This window comes from Lepus europaeus (genome assembly GCF_033115175.1).
Source record: "Lepus europaeus isolate LE1 chromosome 21 unlocalized genomic scaffold, mLepTim1.pri SUPER_21_unloc_6, whole genome shotgun sequence".
Classification (NCBI taxonomy): domain Eukaryota; kingdom Metazoa; phylum Chordata; class Mammalia; order Lagomorpha; family Leporidae; genus Lepus; species Lepus europaeus.
The window spans coordinates 14,477-31,614 of NW_026909011.1; the positions used below are offsets into that span (position 1 = coordinate 14,477).

The window sequence follows — 17,138 nt, forward strand, 5'->3', positions numbered from 1 at the left end:
CGGCGCCAGGCGGCCTTTCCCAGCGCGCCTGCGCACAAGGATCTGTGGCCACCGGAGGCGGGTCGCACCCCGGGATCTGAGGAGGCGTTCTAGCGCGCCTCCGTGACGTCACTCGCTTTGGAGGCGGGCTCAGCAAGCGGCGCTCCACCGCCATTGGTCGGGAGCCCTGCAGTAACCAGGGGAACTGCAAACAGTGTAGGGGCAGCTTCCGGTTCGAGCACCCGTAACCGCCGTAACCGCCGTAACCGCCGCCTTTAAGGATGGACGGTGAGTGTCTAAGGGCCCCTCCGGGAGGGCGGGCAGTTACTCTTCAACATTCCTGAGTCTTCTTCAGACAAGGGCCTAGGCCGTAGACTCCTGGACCGCCAATTCCTGACTCAAGGCGGTCTCCGATCTGAGGGAAAGGGAGAGTTAGTGGTCCGGGTTGGGGAGAAGCGGCTGGGGGAGTGGTCAGCGGTACCGAACCTGTGGTCGTGTGGGAACCCAGGACTGGCCAGGGTCTCCGGGAAAGGAGAAGTAGAGGGCCGAGGAGGACCTTGCGTGTCCCGGGAGGTTGGAGCTGTGGGATCTGGGAGTTTGGGTAGAGGTAAGTGTGACTGTGGGTAGCTCAGTCGTCGCTCCTGGGAAGGGACTTAGCACGGGAGTGTGCAGTCTAGTGTTAGCAACAGCCCACGAGCACCTCTCTAAGCTTCCTAGCAGCCGTGTGAGGTCAAGGTTATCCCATTTTACAGCGAGGAAAACGGAGGCTCCCGGAAGTTCAGTAACTCCCGAAAGTTGGACAGCCAGCAAGCGGCAGAGTGAGCGGGGAACCCGGGCACTCTGACTCTGGAGCTGGATCACGGAGTCTGAGATGTGGTGTTGGACCTCTCAGTTGCAGAGATGCCCACTTGCTCGGGAGGACGCCCAAAGATCCAGACCAGTTGATGCAAAAAGCACGAGGTTTTTATTGAACGTTTGCGCAAACGGGCCCCCACCTCAGGCAGTGAGGAGCCCTGAGCGGCAGTTTCACACAGGTTATATAGGCAACGAATTAGCATATGGAATGCAGAGGTGGCACGGGATTGGCTGGTTCGGAGGGACAATTAGCATACCGGAGAGTGCTGAGGAGAGTGCTGAGGGAACCAGCTGAGGAGAGTGCTGAGGAGAGTGCTGAGGGAACCAGCTGAGGAGAGTGCTGAGGAGAGTGCTGAGGAGAGTGCTGAGGGAACCAGCTGAGGAGAGTGCTGAGGAGAGTGCTGAGGAGAGTGCTGAGGGAACCAGCTGAGGAGAGTGCTGAGGAGAGTGCTGAGACTTTCCGAAGGGGAGTGGCAACTCTGCTCTGGGCATGCCTAGAGGTTCTCTGAAGGGGATTGACTTTTCCTTCCCAGAGAACGTCCTGCCCGCTGGACTCTGGGGAACATCTAACCTCTTAAGAAGCCCCTGATATCTGCCCAGGCCTAGTTTCTTGTCCCTCTCCCCCATAAGGGTCCTTCAGTGGCAGGGTTTTCGGGGAGCCCTTGAGTCCAGAGGCTAACAAACGCGAGTGTCTGCAAGGATGAGGCTCCTGGGTTTGGGGCTGTGAACCGGAAGCTGGTCAGGCAGCTTCCAAGCCAGTTGTAGGGTGTTTCTCAAAATACCCAGTTGGCCCACCCGTCTGAAGGCCAGAGGTGGTCTGTGGGCCACCATTCAGGGATCCTTGATTGGAATCATGGCCTTGACCACGGGAAAGAACATGAATGTAAAGTGCAGTGTTATTTGACTTCGCAGATAGATGGGCCCGACTCATGCCTTAGAGTGAGCGCTAGATTCTTTTTATGCCACTGCCCCTGGCGTCTCTGGAATTTGTCCCTGAAGAAATTGCCTGCCTTTGATACACACTGAACACAGCCTGGAAGAGTGCTTTTACTGGAACGTTCTGGCTTGAGCTGTCAAGATACCTTTGCCCTTTGCCCTTTGCCCTTTGCCCTTCAGAGGTGCTCTAGAATGTCTCTCACCAGTTTGCTCCTTGGAAAGGACAACCCACTGTTGCTACCAAACAATACTCAATCCTTCCGGCCTCAGAAAGCCTTTATGCTCCTGCCTCCAAAGGGCTTTGCTTACATGTTTTACATCTGTGACATTTGCCATGTCAGAAATTGAAACAGAATTGCAACACGTTCATTTATGGATTCACTTAAACAGGTCAAGAATAAACCTGTTACATCCGAATATAGATACTATCTTTAATGGACAAGTAGTTGCATTTCCGCTAAAAATTTAGTAAGAAAAATGACTTTTTTTTTCTTTTTTAAGATTTATTTATTTGAGAGGCAGAGTTACAGACAGAGGGAGAGAGAGAGAGAGAGAGAGAGAGAGAGGGAGGAGTTTTCCATCCACTGGTTCTCTCCCCAAATGGTTGCAGCATTTGGAGCTAAGCCTATCAAAAGCTTCTCTGGGTCTCCCACTTGGGTGCAAGAGCCCAAGCACTTGGGCCATTTTCCACCGCTTTCCCAGGCCATTACCAGGGAGCTGAGTCAGAAGTGGAGGAGCTGGGACTCAAACCAGAGCCCATAGGGGATGCTGGCACCGCAGGCGAAGGCTAACCTACTGCACCACAGTGCCACCCCTGACATTGTTTTGTATTTTCTCAAATCTCTGTGGTGTCTGGTTTAATAGTAAGGAGCTAGACTTGTGTCAGCTTCAGCATCCCAACTGTTTTGTCATGTTATTTGGGCTGATACAGATGAAGACATACATACGAAGAAATACACACACATATGAAGAAGTACACAAGCACTTGCACACACACATCGTCGATATATCATTGGACCAGGGAGGGATATTTTTAATTGCCTTTTTAGGTAACTGTAGACACTCTTTGATAATATAACAGAACTTAGCAAGTGGCAGTATGTTAAAGCTTAGTCACAATATCTAGACCCTTATCATTAAGCTTTTGTATTCTGTTTCAGTAAAATTTACTGTTCTATCTTGCCCTTTGAAGATTTTATTTATTTATTTGAGAGGTAGAGTTATAGTCAGTGAGAATGGTCTTCCATCTGCTGGTTCACTCCCCAACTGGCTGCAATGGCCAGAGCTGAGCTGATCCAAAGCCAGCAGTTTCTTCCAGGTCTCCCACCTGGGTGCAGGGACCAAGGACTTGGGCCATATTCAACTGCTTTCCCAGGCCACAGCAGAGAGCTGGATCGGAAGTGGAGCAGCCGGAACTAGAACCAGTGCCCATATAGGATGCTGGCACCGCACTCAGAGGATTAACCTACTGTGCCACAGCGCCGACTCCCACTCATAGGATTTTATAACATAAACTATTGGTCACTGGGAAAATGTTGGTTCACTGAAGCATGCAAATCTTCCACAAGTTAACTTTTGAAATGTCATTGCACGGAATCAAAGTCACACTTGTTAATATCATCACCTATCTCACTTTTTAAAAGAGTTTTAAGTATAGGGAAGCCATTGAACTCCTGTAATGAAAACAAGTTTTCCACTTGAATAGTTTTGATCATTGACATAGATACTGTTGTTACCTTGAAGGGACAGACTCATTTGGTTCATATTTGTGAAAATGTCTGCCCCATGCCCAGCTGTGAGTGACTGTAATTTGTGTGTTAGTTGTTCATTCAAGGAAGAATGGCATTCCATACTGAAGGTGGTTAGTTCAGCTGGCAACTCAACCACATGTCGGTTTTCTAGGATCAGCCATTGTTCTTGGCTTGTAACAGAAACGCTTTATGTGTACTTCCCATGTCTTTATGCAGAATCTCATGGGCCGAGGCTCAATAGAATCATTGCTGTTTCCTGAGGACATTCTGAAGTGAAAGTGATTTTTTGTTGTATTACGAGGTTGGGACAGTAAACAATATAATGGCTACAGGTGTAGTTTGGCTGTGCTGCCTTGATTCAAGCTACAAGCAGTTCTAACCCAGGTTACTTGGCTTTGCTTAGGGAAGAAGGATTAGAATTATGATGAGAGCAGTTTTCTCTTTGCATTCCTCTCCTCCTCCTAGGATCTGTGGAACACACTTTGAGAAACGTTGCTGTACCAGGGAAGGCCCAAGAAATTTGGTCTGTCCCCAACAAGGTAGAACTTGAAATTTAGTAGATCTAAAGCAGGCTGCTTTAGTTGGTAATTTTGTGTGGCCCATGACTGATGTTATAAATGTCCAAATGGCCTTTGGTGGCAAAGGGTTCCCCAGCCCTGGAATAGACCATTTTCAAGAAGCCTGTCCTAGAATATGCCTGTGGCCCCGTGGAGGAATCTGTTGATTTTCAGATTGCTTACAAAGGGGAATAATTTATTCTAAGAAAGTATTTACCCTGAGATTAGCTATGACCTTCAAAGAATCCCATTTTCTTTCCCAATCTTTTTTTTTTTGTAAATAAATAATTTTTAAAAGATTTTATTTATTTATTTGAGAGGTAGAGTTAGAAAGGGAGAGACAGAGAAAGAGGTTTTTTCATTTTTTAAAGAAAGATTTATTTATTTATTTGAAAGTCAGAGTTACACAGAGAGAGAAGGAGAAGGAGAAGGAGAAGGAAAGAGAGTGAGAGAGAGAGAGAGAGAGAGAGAAAGAGAGAGAGAGTTCTCCCATTGCTGGTTCACTCCCCAATTGGCTGCAGTGACTGGAGCTGCGCCGATCCAAACCCAGGAGCTAGGGGCCTCTTCCAGGTCTCCCACAAAGGTGGAGGGTCCCAAAGACTTGAGCCATCTTCTACTGCTTTCCCAGGCCATAGCAGAGAGCTGTATGGGAAGTGGAGCAGCCGGGACTTGAACTGGCACCCATAAGGGATGCCAGCACTACAGGCTGTGGCTTTACACACTATGCCACAGCGCCGGCCCCTCCAAGTCTGTAAAATTGTGATTTATGCATAGTTGTATAGGCATGTATCTATTGGGTAAAGTGAAGCAGGCCTTAAGGAATTGTGATTCTAGCCACCCAGAGAAGCTAACCCTGGCCCTCTTAGAAAGATGTTTACTTCCGGCCGGCGCCGTGGCTCACTAGGCTAATCCTCCGCCTGTGGTGTGGGCACACTGGGTTCTAGTCCTGATTGGGGCGCCAGATTCTGTCCTGGTTGCTCCTTTTCCTCTCCAGCTCTCTGCTGTGGCCAGGGAGTGCAGTGGAGGATGGCTCAAGTGCTTGGGCCCTGCACCTGCATGGGAGACCAGGAGAAGCACCTGGCTCCTGGCTTCGGATCAGCGCGGTGCACAGGCCGCAGGGCGCCACCGGAGCGGCCACTGGGGGGTGAACCAACGGAAAAAGGAAGACCTTTCTCTCTGTCTCTCTCTCTCTCTCTCACTGTCCACTCTGTCAAAAAAAAAAAAAAAAAAAAAAAAGATGTTTACTTCCCAGACTGATGAAAGCCTCCCCATGTCTAGCAGGTGCCCCCATCCGGGTTATAGTCTGATTGATTCTGCATGCCAGGATCACTACAGCTTTCTAGGACATTCTCCCTGGCCCGTCGGATTTGACTTTGAGCAGCTCCCGCCTGTCTGTCTCGGTGACACAGTGTGTGATGCGCTGAGGTCTTAGGGGCCGTGCAGCCGTGGATTTGAATCCCAGACATGTCCTTTGTCCTCTTGGAGCCTCAGTTTTTCTGTCAGTGAAATGGGGATGATGAAGAAGACCCCCGTCAGTGAAGAGTGGATGAAAGAGCGTGCGGCCCCGTCTGGTGCATAAAAACACGGTTCTACATGGCGGCGGGTGCTGTGATTGTCTGCAGCTTCCCTCCGCCATGCTCAGAGGAGACGGAGGCACTTCTGAGGAAGGTCTCTAGCAATTAGTGACCTTTGTCATTAGCTCACTCTTTGCTTAAGTCAAAACCCCATGTTTGACATTTTTTTAAATTTACATAAAGGTAATTGGCAGGACTTGAGTCTTCTTTCTGAAAATGCTCACCTTTGTGTTAAAGTCAGGTTTTCCCCAGTGCTTTTAAAGTATGAGATGGTTTAGGGGGAAAAAAAGAAGTACTCGGTCTTTGAGGAACATAATAATTAGACAGCAGTTCAGCGCATCCGTGTAATTAGGGAGGATTTTAAAGCTGTGCATTTGCTTTTGCTGGCCCCAGAGCAAATACTCAACACTTGCCTGTTTGTACTGTTCATTTGCTTAGCACACTTTCTCAGAGAATTAATAATACCAACATGAAATTTCACCCGGCTTGTCCAAATAATCCCAAACTATAAAAAAGGCGCTGGGTGATTGGTAAGGTTTGGATGCAAGTCTGTGTGTCTGGCCTGTTCTGTCTTGTGTGATATTTACCTGGGCTCCTGGTGATTTGTGTGTTTCTCTTGCTACTCAGAATAAACCAGGCAAAAACCAGACAGAATAAACCCAAGCAAACATTCAGTAGGCCAAATAAATGTGCGTTCCGCGTGGTCTGTGTGTCTGTCCTGTTGTCTTCATTGCTCCTGTCTGTCCATCTGATGCCTGTCTTTTCCTCTCGAAGTTTTTCAGCGTGCGTTCTGCCCCGCCACTTTAGCTTGCTGCTCGCCGGAACCTGGCACACTTCGTTTTGCTTGTTTTTCCCTGATGGTGTTTGTTCCGTGAGTGAATAGCATTTCAGTGCCTTCTGTGCACTGGAATCCAGAGATGCCAAAATGAGTCAGCCGGAGTCCAGGGGAAGGGGAGATAGCAGCTCGCTGTACTGTTCTTGGAACTTTTCTGTAGAGTGAATTTGTTTGAAGATACAAGTCTTTAAAAACTTTAGCCTTGGGGGCCAGGCGCTGTGGCATAATGGGTAAAGCCACCGCCTGCGGCGCTGGCATCCCATGTGGGCAGTGGTTCAAGTCCTGGCCACTCCACTTCCAGTCCAGCTCCCTGCTAATGCACCTGGGAAAGCAGTAGAAGATGGCACGAGTGCTTGGGCCCCTGCACCCGTGTGGGTGACCTGAAAGAAGCTCCTGGCTTCTGACTGGTCCAGCTCTGGCTGTTGTGGCCATTTGGGGAGTGAACCAGCAGATGGAAGATTTTTCTCTGTTTCTCCTTCTCTCTGCAACTCTGACTTTCAAATGAATAAAGAAATATTAAAAAAAAAAAAAAACTTTAGCCTTAAAAATAGAGATGTAGCCAACTTGAAAATGAACCCTTTATCTCAGATTGCAAAATAGTCATCCATGGAAGTGTTTCCTTGGCCCGTGATGATTTTTTAAATTTTGAATTAGTTTTTTAAATTAGTTGTCAACATCGAAACAGTGGCAGATTTCTCGTAAGAATCTGATTATGAGGTTTTGTTGAAAATATCGGTAAAATCTGGGGCCAGCGCTGTGGCACAGTGGGTTAAAGCCCTAGCCTGCAGCGCTGGCATCCCATAAGGGTGCTTGTTTGAGTCCCAGCTGCTCCACTTCCCATCCTGCTCTCTGCTATGGCCTGGGAAAGCAGTAGAAGATGGCCCAAGTTCTTGGGCCCCTGCACTCACGTGGGAGACCTGGAGAAGCTCCTGGCTCCTGGCTTCAGATCAGCTCAGCTCTGGCCATTGTGCTCATTTGGGGAGTGGGCTAGTAGATGGAAGACCTCTCTCTCTGGCTCTACCTCTCTCTGTAATTCTTTCAAATAAATAAATAAATCTTTAAAAAGAAAATATCAGTAAAGTCTATTAACAGAGAGTCAGAATTCTGCCCGGTAGCCACTCACCACCAGAGCTGAGCGGAGACCGCCCCCTTTAGAAGGCAGGCACTCTCTCCCAGCCCACGGCACGCCTCACTGGCCAGCTCTCTAGTCGCGACTCTGCCCTGCCTGGGCCTGCCGGCATTTGAAGTTACAAGCCTGCTGTAGTGGCAACTTTGAGAACCTTGGAAGTCCCGCTGGGCCTCGTTGTGTGCCACACTGTGCAAGGCCTGGTTTTTCTGGTCTGAAAGACAGACTGTCACTACTGCCTGTAAGAACTTCAGAATCGGGTGGGAAAAGCCAGGCATAGATAACTACAGCCCATCGTGGCAGTCCCTAGGAGATAACGTTCGTCAAGTCCCTTTATTTGTAAATAAAGCTGTACCCACTGGCATCTCGTGTCTATGGCTGTTTTCACGGCATGTTGGCCGAGGTGACTGTGGTGACAGAGACTGTCTGGCCCACGGGGCCAGAATGTTCGCTGGCTGGCCCTTTGCAAGATAAACCTGCTGACTGCTGCCATAGAGAATGTGAGTTGCATTCTTGAAACAGCTCAGTATGGTACCGTGATTGTGCCCGTTTCACACCACACGGTTAGCTAGTGGATGCAGAGCCAGGGCTCCACCCAGACAAGTGTGCACTCTGGAGTATGTCATCAAAGGCCAGTTTCTCACTCCCTGGAGGCTGTGCCCATGGGCAGGGCTTGCCCCGCGGGCTGCTGAATGAACTCCTTGACTTGCCTTGGCTCCTGCAGGGTCTGGCCCTGGGACCACTCCTCTGTTTCCAAGTAGGAGAGGCCTTACAAGGAGCAGTGGTGTTGGTTAGGAGGAGGAGCTTGGAGCTGTTTAGAGAGCACTTTATCAAAGAGTGAGAAAGTGCGGCTGCTGATGCCCCATGGGGTTTTGAACAGCCTGACCCTTGCAGTCTGAACACTTGCCCTGTGGACATAGCACCTTTCCCTGGAGACTGCTGTGGGGAAGCAGTTCCTCTTCAGCCTCCTCTTTAGACACCTGCTTCAAGCCCAGAAGTTTTATACCAGACTGCCCTGGGCCCAAAGGTGTATCTTCCCAGAGTCAGAAATAGTGCTTATAAAAATCTGAACTCTTGTGTCTCCTGATAAACAAGGTGCTTTGGCGAGTGGGCATTTAGTGTAGCAGTTAGGATGCCCATGTCCCATATCAGAGTACCTGAGTTTGATTCCTGGCTTCAGCTACCAATTCCAGCTTCCAGCTAACGCAGACCCTGGGAGGCAGCAGGTGATGGCTCAAGTAATTGGGTCCCTGCCACCCCCGTGGGAGACCTGGATTGTGTTCCTGGCATCTGGGGAGTGAACCGGTAGGTGGGAGCTCTCTGTCCCTCTGCCTTTCAGAAAAGCAAACAAGAAAGCAGAATGCTGGCCCTGAATATGTCAGTAGCCATACTTCCTCATTCTTTGATAAAGTGCTCTCTAAATAGCTCCAAGCTCCTCCTCCTAAGCAACTGGCCCTGCCGTGCCAGCATTGTCACCCAGACCTGATCCCCCAGGGCTGAACAGGGCTCACTCCTTTGACCTTGGAAACAGGCTGATGGTTTGACTCCTTGTGGCTCGTGGTGCCAGTCAGCAGGTGCTCACTTCCTGCATAAGCATACTGGCTTCCCCATAGGCCCCTGAAGCCACTTCTTGAGCACACTACATCCTTTCCCGCCTCCACACCTTGCCCAGGCTGTGTTATCTGCAAGCTGGGTCCTTCCTTGAAGTCACTCCCCCTGCCACCACCCCACCCCCTGGCTACAGATTACAGTGACCTGCGTCCCCTCCCTGACGGCAGGATCCCCTAGAATTGGACTCCATGCCCTGTTCCCTCTTTGAGGGTCAGGGCCTGCTCTTGTTCTTTTGTATGCCCGACATCTGGCACACAGCCTGGCACGTGTTTACTGGGTCGACATGGTAGCCAGGAAAGGGCTGTACCAGCTGGTCCCCTAGCACCTGGCTAGCCAGGCTCATGACAGCACACAGAAAAAAGGCCCATGCTGGCCAGCCCTGTGGCTCAATAGGTTAATCCTCCACCTGCGGCGCCGGCACCCCGGGTTCTAGTCCTGGTCGGGGCGCTGGATTCTGTCCCGGTTGCCCCTCTTCCAGTCCAGCTCTCTGTTGTGGCCCGGGAGTGCAGTGGAGGATGGCCCACGTGCTTGGGCCCTGCACCCACATAGGAGACCAGGAGAAGCACCTGGCTCCTGGCTTCGGATCAGCGCGGTGCGCTGGCCGCAGCGGCCATTGGGGGGTGAACCAACGGAAAAGGAAGACTTTCTCTCTGTCTCTCTCTCTCACTGTCCACTCTGCCTGTCAAAAAATAAATAAATAAATAAAAATAAATTTAAAAAAAGGCCCACGCTTCTGGAGACCTTTGCTGCTCCCTTTGTTTCCAGTGGACAACCGGGGTCCCCTAGATACTGTCCTTTGAATACTTGGAACCTGTCCTAGTACCACAGTCTGGCCCAGCTGCCTTTACTGAACCCACAGCCTCTCCCCCTACTTTCCAGGGGGAATTCTTACCCTCCCCCTGTTTCCAATCCCCGTGAAGTTAACTTTCACTCCCAGCTCCTGCCTCACTTTGGAACCCGCTGTGACCTTGACCACCCTTAGCTGATGGATTCCCAGACTTAATCATCTTCAGAGATGGGAAAGCTGTGGGTGAATGCAATCTGGCAGGAAATTGCCCACCTGCAGAGACTACAGCGCTTTGCTAAACTCTCTGCACTTGCCATGCATTCTCTGTGTGTTCCCTCTTCTAACAGGCCCAGGCTACCTAGATGTAGGAACACACCCATGTCCCATATTAGCGTACCTTGGTTTGATCCCAGCTTCCTGCTGTCGCATACTCTGGGAGACAGCAGGCGGTGGCTCAAGCACTTGGGTCCCTGCCACCCCCATGGGAGACCCAAATTGTGTTCCTGCCTCCTGGATTTTGGTCTTCACCCTGTAAAGGACTTGATAGTTATGGTCAGGCTCCCATTCTGGGGCCCCCAAGGTCTCTCAGAACCCTGAAGACCCCTGCAGGGATCACAATCACAACGTAGAGGCCTGCAGGGCCAGGTTGTATATGAATGACAGCCATAGCAGGGTTAATGTCATTATGCTGCTTCTGTTGGTTTTCTTCCAACACCTAATATACTTCGCATATCTAGGAATATTATTCAGTCTCATAAAGAAATCTGTTGTCTGCTCATTTCTTGAAGCATGTGGCCTCTTCCATTTTTTTCATGTGTAATTAGAGCATGAAATGTGTCAATAGATACAAAGCCCTTAGGTTTGGGCCTGGCACAGTTAGTGTTAGCTGTGGTGATGGTGGTGATAACGGTGATGGTGATGGTAGTGATAATAGTGATAGCGATGGTGATGGTGGTAATAGTAGTGATAATGGTGATGGTGACAATGATAGTGATGATGGTGATGGTGGTGGTGGTGATGATGGTGACAGTGATGGTGGTGATGGTGACAGTGATGGTGGGACTCATTTGTGCTGAAGATGTGGACACATGGATCTTCACTTTCATCTTCTCTTTGGGGGGCACCTCTCAGACTTGCTGGTGAATGGCACCCTGGACTTGACTTTGGTGGCAGGGAGACAACCAGAAGAGCTAGGGTTGGGAATCAGAGAGCACCATGCCAGCTGGTGGGCTGCCACTCTCGGTTCCCTGTGACGGGTGCCAGGCAGGAAGGCAGGCCTTGCACTGCCAGATCTTTTGATTTTTCAAGAAAATCCAGATCTCCAGATTTTAAAATGTGAGATAGTCCAAGTTTTAAATGTTGGCTGAAAAAATTAATTTTTTTTTTTTTTGACATGGAGACCAGACAGATGTGTGTGGGCTGGATTCAGTCAGTAAGGGACTTTGGAGCAAGTCTGAACACTGTCATGTGGCAGATGCAGAGGCTCAGGCCCAGGGGAGTTGAGTAGCTGCCCATGGGCAGCCTGGGCTGTGGACACAAGGCCCTGATCAGTTTCAGTCTAGTGCCTTCCACGCTGTTCTCCCCCCCCCCCCAACCCCCCCACCAGGGGCCTGTGCTGTGCAAGGCTCTGCCCCTGGCTTCCCTGCACATGGAAGTTTCATTTTTAGGCCTGAGGAAGGAAACTGAAAAACCAGGACAGCAGATGAGTTGATCCTTCTCTCCCTCTCTCCGTGGGCTTGCTGCCCAGCCCTAGCCCTCCTGGTGCTGGAGAGGAAAGGGTGGAGCTTGTGGATGGTTTGCATTCTGACTCCTCTGCCCAGCTCTGTGGCCTCAGGGGTCAGTCACGCCCTCTCTCAATGTCTAGGCCCTTCCACTGCAAGTAGAGGTTGTCAAAAGGAGCCTCCTATGGGCGGCTGTAAGGATCACAGGACATCATCTGTCTGAAGCCCTTGGAGGGGTACTGGCGCTCAGTAGGCACACAGTGAACATCGGCGGGGCAGGAGCACATCTTTTCCCTTAGGATTCTGGGAGAGCTCATGACTATATCCCATATTACTCAAGGCAGTTTGACAGATCACTGTGGTGGGGGGGCAAAAAGGCACTTTAATTTGTATCTGTGTACACATGGGGGCTACAGAAAGCTTGTGAGGAAATGGACCTAATGGAGAACGTGAGTTTTTCATGAAGCCCCTCGTCCACACCCATTTTCACAAACCCACAGTCCTCACTTGTATCCTGTGGGGAGCTGGGGTGGGTGGACGGGGCTGGTTTGGAGCGCGGTGCAGGCATGGGTTTAGGTGCTTGTGTGATGGATACAGAAGCAGACGGAAATACATTTCCGCCTGGGAAGCAGTTGTCCCATAAGCCACTGACTCGATTACAGAAGTGTGACATTTACTTATCTTTACCGTTTCAAACAGAAAGAAATCAATACTTTCCAATTATCTCCAAGGGGGTATTAGACTTCCTCTGTCATATTTTGTTTCCACATCCCAGAGGGAGCAGGGGGAAAGGGGCAGGAGGGCACACCGTGAGAGAGCATGCAGTCTCTGTTGCAGCTCCTAGGCCCGCCCCCCGGCTCTTTCCGCAGCGTCCGTTCAGAAACCCCACCATTCACCCATTCGTGCCTGCACCTGTCCAAGCACTCTTCTGGGTGTGGGCCATTCAGTGATGATAAATTCAGGCAGCTGCCTCCGATTTTGTAGCGCTGATATTTAGTGGGGGAGACAGACCACAGACACATTAATAGGAAAGAGATCAGATAAGTGCTGTGCAGAAGATGCAAGTCGGAAGGACGAGTTCGCTGCAAGGAACCGAGTCCCTCTAGCTTGGATCTGATTGCTGAGACCGAGGGAAGCGAGGGCTCCTGAACAAGGGAAAGGAGAAGGCCAGGGCCGGGAGGCGGGGAGGAATCTTGGGTGGAAGGGGCCGAAGATGGGCAGGTGGGGCTGCAGGAGCGTGCCCTCGAGGAAGGAGAGGAGAAGTCTGGATTGTGCCCTGGGCCAGGCCATGCTGAGCCTGGGCAGCCAGGGCAAGCTGTGTGGGTGTTCACAGAGGGAAGCGTTGGAGAGTCAAGCCAGCAAGTGGTATGGTCTTACTGTGCTATGGCTGCTGGAGACCTACTAGATGCCCAGTGAAAAATTCCAAGGAGGGATTCTGGGGGCTTGGAGAGTGGGAGAATGGACACCCTCAGGATATATTTGGGAGCCCAAGTTGCCTAGAACTCACGGAGAGCCTCTGATGGTCGTTTCTGGAGGAGGGGATGAGCAGCTGAGCACCTGCACTACGTAGAGCCCTGTTCTAAGTGTTTGGCATGCGCTGTCTTAACCCAGACAGCAGACTCCAGTGTTGGGTCTTAGAGGACTCCCAGGAGGGAATGAGTCCCCAGCCACACGACGTCTTCCCCAGGCTCTCATCCAATTACGAAGCCGGCCCAAGAATGCCCGGCTAAGCATTCCTCAACGAAGCAAGTGCGAGGCGCGGTGCACAGGTTATAAATAACCGTTTCTAGCTGCCAGCTGCTGTTTGGGTTTGGAAAGGGAAAAAGGATCTTAGCATGACTTGTTTATCTCAGGTAATTTGGCAGTAAACCGGGCCCTGGGAATTCTGGTTACAGCAAAAATGCAAAGGAAGAGTGACAGGGATATTTTATTTATTTTGACAGGCAGAGTGGACAGTGAGAGAGAGAGAGAGACAGAGAGAAAGGTCTTCCTTTTTGCCGTTGGTTCACCCTCTAATGGCCGCCGCGGTAGCGCGCTGCAGCCGGCGCACCGCGCTGTTCCGATGGCAGGAGCCAGGTGCTTCTCCTGGTCTCCCATGGGGTGCAGGGCCCAAACACTTGGGCCATCCTCCACTGCACTCCCGGGCCAAGCAGAGAGCTGGCCTGGAAGAGGGGCAACCGGGACAGGATCGGTGCCCCGACCGGGACTAGAACCCGGTGTGCCGGCGCCGCAAGGCGGAGGATTAGCCTGTTGAGCCACGGCGCCGGCCGAGTGACAGGGATATTGTTTCAGGCTTTCAGCAGAAAGAATGGAAATTTGGGCTTGGAACCAGTCGGGAGGCGCACGTCGGCAGTGAAGGGAAAGGTTGTGCGGCAGAGCCAGTGTTCCAACAGCCCTGCCCTCTGTCCAGCAGACTTCTGTTCTTTTCATGGGATGGCCTTAAGGAGGTTAAGGAGGTGCCCTCAGAAGAGGCCCAGGGCATCCAGGTTTAATAAATACAGTTATTCCCGGAGTTGTGGGGAAGAGGGATAAGCCGCTGCCTCCAACACCTGCGTCCCATATTGGAGTGTCCGATTCAAGTCCCAGCTAGTCTGCTTCCTATCCAGCTTCCTGTTAATGCATCCTGGGAGGCAGCAGGTGGTGGTCCAAGTACTAGGGCCCCTGCCTTCTACATGGGAGACCCAGATGGAGTTCCTGGATCCTGGCTTGGCCTGTCCCGGCCCTGGATGTTGTGGACATTTGGCGAGTGAACCAGCGGATGGAAGATCTAAGATTGTTTTTGTCCATCTGACTTCCTCATTGTGCCTAGATGAAAATAAAATAAACATAAAAAATTAGTCATTTCCTGTTATCCATGGGGGACTGGTGCTAAGGCTTCCCCCTTCCCTATGCCACAATTCAAGGATGGCCAAGTGCCTTATATACCCTGGTGCTGTGCTAGCAGACCACCTAAACACATCTCCTATGCTTTAAATCACCTGCAGGCGACTTCCATTACCTCCTACGTGTAGATGCTGTGTGAATAGTGGTTAATACCAAGACTAGAAAGAAAGGCCGTATGTTCAGTACAGATGTAGTTTTCATCTGCATATTTTAACATTTATTTTCATTTAATTTAGGAGACAGAGAGACAGATATAGATTGTTCATCCACTGGTTCACTCCCCAAATGCCAGGCTGAAGCCAGGAGCCAGGAACTCCAGCCTCTGCCATGTGGGTGGTAGAGAACCCAAGTATTCGGGCCATCATCTGCTGCCTTCCAGGGTGTACATTAGCAGGAAACTGGATCAGTAGCTGGAGCCAAGACTGAAACCTGTCAATCCAGTGTGGGAGGTGAGCATCCTAACTGCTATGCCAAGCATCAGCCCCATCAGTATTTTCAGCCCAAGGTTCGTTAAATCAGTGGATGCAGAACCTGCAGATATCGAGGGCCGGCTGTCATGGTTTTGAAAAGTGGGATATTTTCTAATCTTTTGTCTTAATTGCCTACTAGATTGAAAATGAGAAGCCTATTTGTTGAGCTTTAAATTTTTTTTTAATTACTTGTCCACATTAAACATGAGAAGCCTCTACCAACGTTGGGACACAGTGGGTTAAGCCGCCACCTGTGACGCTGACATCCCATATGGTCCACAGTTCAAGTCCTGATTGCTTCACTTCCTGTCTAGCTCCCTACTAATGTCCAGGGAAGCAGGAGAAGATGGCCAAGTGCTTGAGCCCCTGCCATTCACACATGAGATCCAGGTGGAGTTCCAGGCTTCTGGCTTCAGTCTGATCCAGCCTGGCTGTTGTGGACATTTGGGTAGTGAACCAGCACATGGAAGATCCCTCTCTTCCTTTCTATCTCTCCTTCTCTCTCTCTCTCTCTCTCTGTCACTCTGCCATTTAAATAAATAATTATCTAAGCAAATAAATAACATTAGAAGCTTTCTCAGAAGACTGGATTTACAATTTATTAAGAAAAATTGAATTCACCAAGACCAAGTCTGTTTTGTCGGGGGGAAGCTGGCAGCTGAAACTAACCAGTTATTCCCTGGATAGGGTGGGCAGCTGCCTCCTCTCCAGGCAGTCCTGTTCCCACCCTGCCACTTCTGTCTGGCGGCTACAGACGTGAGTCTCAGTAAGTGCCAGAATCTTAGTTTCAGGGAGCTTGCAGGAAGTTGGGCTGGAGCTGAGGACGTGCTAGGGTGCGGGTAGTAAGGGCAGTGGGTCCAGGGCTGCTTTTGTTCATGAACTTGGTGTGCAGACAGGAAGCAGGGTGTAGTGAGTGTCCTGAGCACAGGGTAAACCCGTGTTCTTCCCGTTCCTTGCTCTGTAACCTTGAGCAAGTTGCTTTGCCTCTCCGAGCCTTGTGGCTTTGTTGTTGCCACAAACAGGTAGGAAAGCCCAGGAGCTGTGACCCAGGAAAGGACCCTGCAGTGGCAGGTGCACACGAAGCAATCATGAAACCTGACCCAGGTGAAATCACGATTTCCAGAAAGCCCATTTGGACAGATCTTGACTTTTTTTTTTGCCCTTTGTCTTTGTTCCTTTTTTCCTTTTTCATCTTTTCCAGCCATTTCGTAAGAACATGACCCTCACCAGTAGCAGATTGGCTTAGCGAAGAAACGGTTGTTTCAATTTCCAGAAACTGTATTTTGCCATCATTTTGTTCTTATCTCTCACACATTATAGATTGATCTCTTAAAAGAAGGCAATTTGTCCTCCAAAAATAAGGTTTTCTCTTTCTGGCAAGCTGCAGTGTCCTGGGGTTCAGGGAAGCCACTCCATTTCCCTGTGCCAGGCTGCCCACCCGCTCTGGGGTCTACAGCACCTCTTATTATCTTTTTTTTTAAATTGAGTTCAGCTGTATTAGAGTTTTTCATCACTGTAACAGAACACCTGGGGCATGCTAACTTTATAGAGAAAAGAGGTTTAGTTAGGTCACAGTTTTGGTGGTCTAAGCAGCATGGTGCAGGCTCTGGTGAGGACACCCACCCTCTATTGTGCCCTTTGGCAAATTTTAGAGGCAGGTGTGTGTAGGTGAATCATGTGGCAAGAGAGGAATTAGGAGCCCACGTGGGGCTGGGAACACCAGCCAGAATTCCATGAGAAACACCTGAACCCCTTTTTATAGCATACTCCCAGTTGCCCTAAGGATTTTCTACTAGGCTCCAGCTCCCAAAGATCTACACCATCATCCAGTGCTGCCACCCTGGGAACCATGAACTTGGGGAAGGGAAGGATGCTCAAACCTTATCCAAACCATAGCATCAGCTTTTGGCTGTGTAATATTTTAAGTTTGAGTTTATGGAATAGGAAATAGATCCAAATAAGTCATTCAAAAATTTAAATAATATTAAAGTCTACATGGAGAAGTCACTTCCCGGGTAATTGTTTATACAAATAAAATCAATACGAGTATATA

At 50.1% G+C, this 17,138-nt stretch overlaps 1 protein-coding gene across 8 annotated transcripts in view; it reads left to right on the forward strand.

The window, feature by feature from the left end:
• The first annotated feature begins 77 nt into the window (after positions 1 to 77).
• The window catches only part of LOC133754348 (katanin-interacting protein-like), a 65,871-nt gene continuing 48,810 nt past the window's right edge, over positions 78 to 17,138 (forward strand). For 4 of the 8 annotated variants that reach the window (XM_062184822.1, XM_062184823.1, XM_062184821.1 and 1 more), the window contains exon 1: positions 78 to 267. In XM_062184822.1, coding sequence (XP_062040806.1) covers positions 261 to 267 — 7 coding nt within the window. In that variant the 5' untranslated portion in view covers positions 78 to 260. The remainder of the gene's footprint in view (positions 268 to 17,138) is intronic. The other 4 variants (XR_009865218.1, XM_062184824.1, XM_062184825.1 and 1 more) reach the window with 4 other exon arrangements.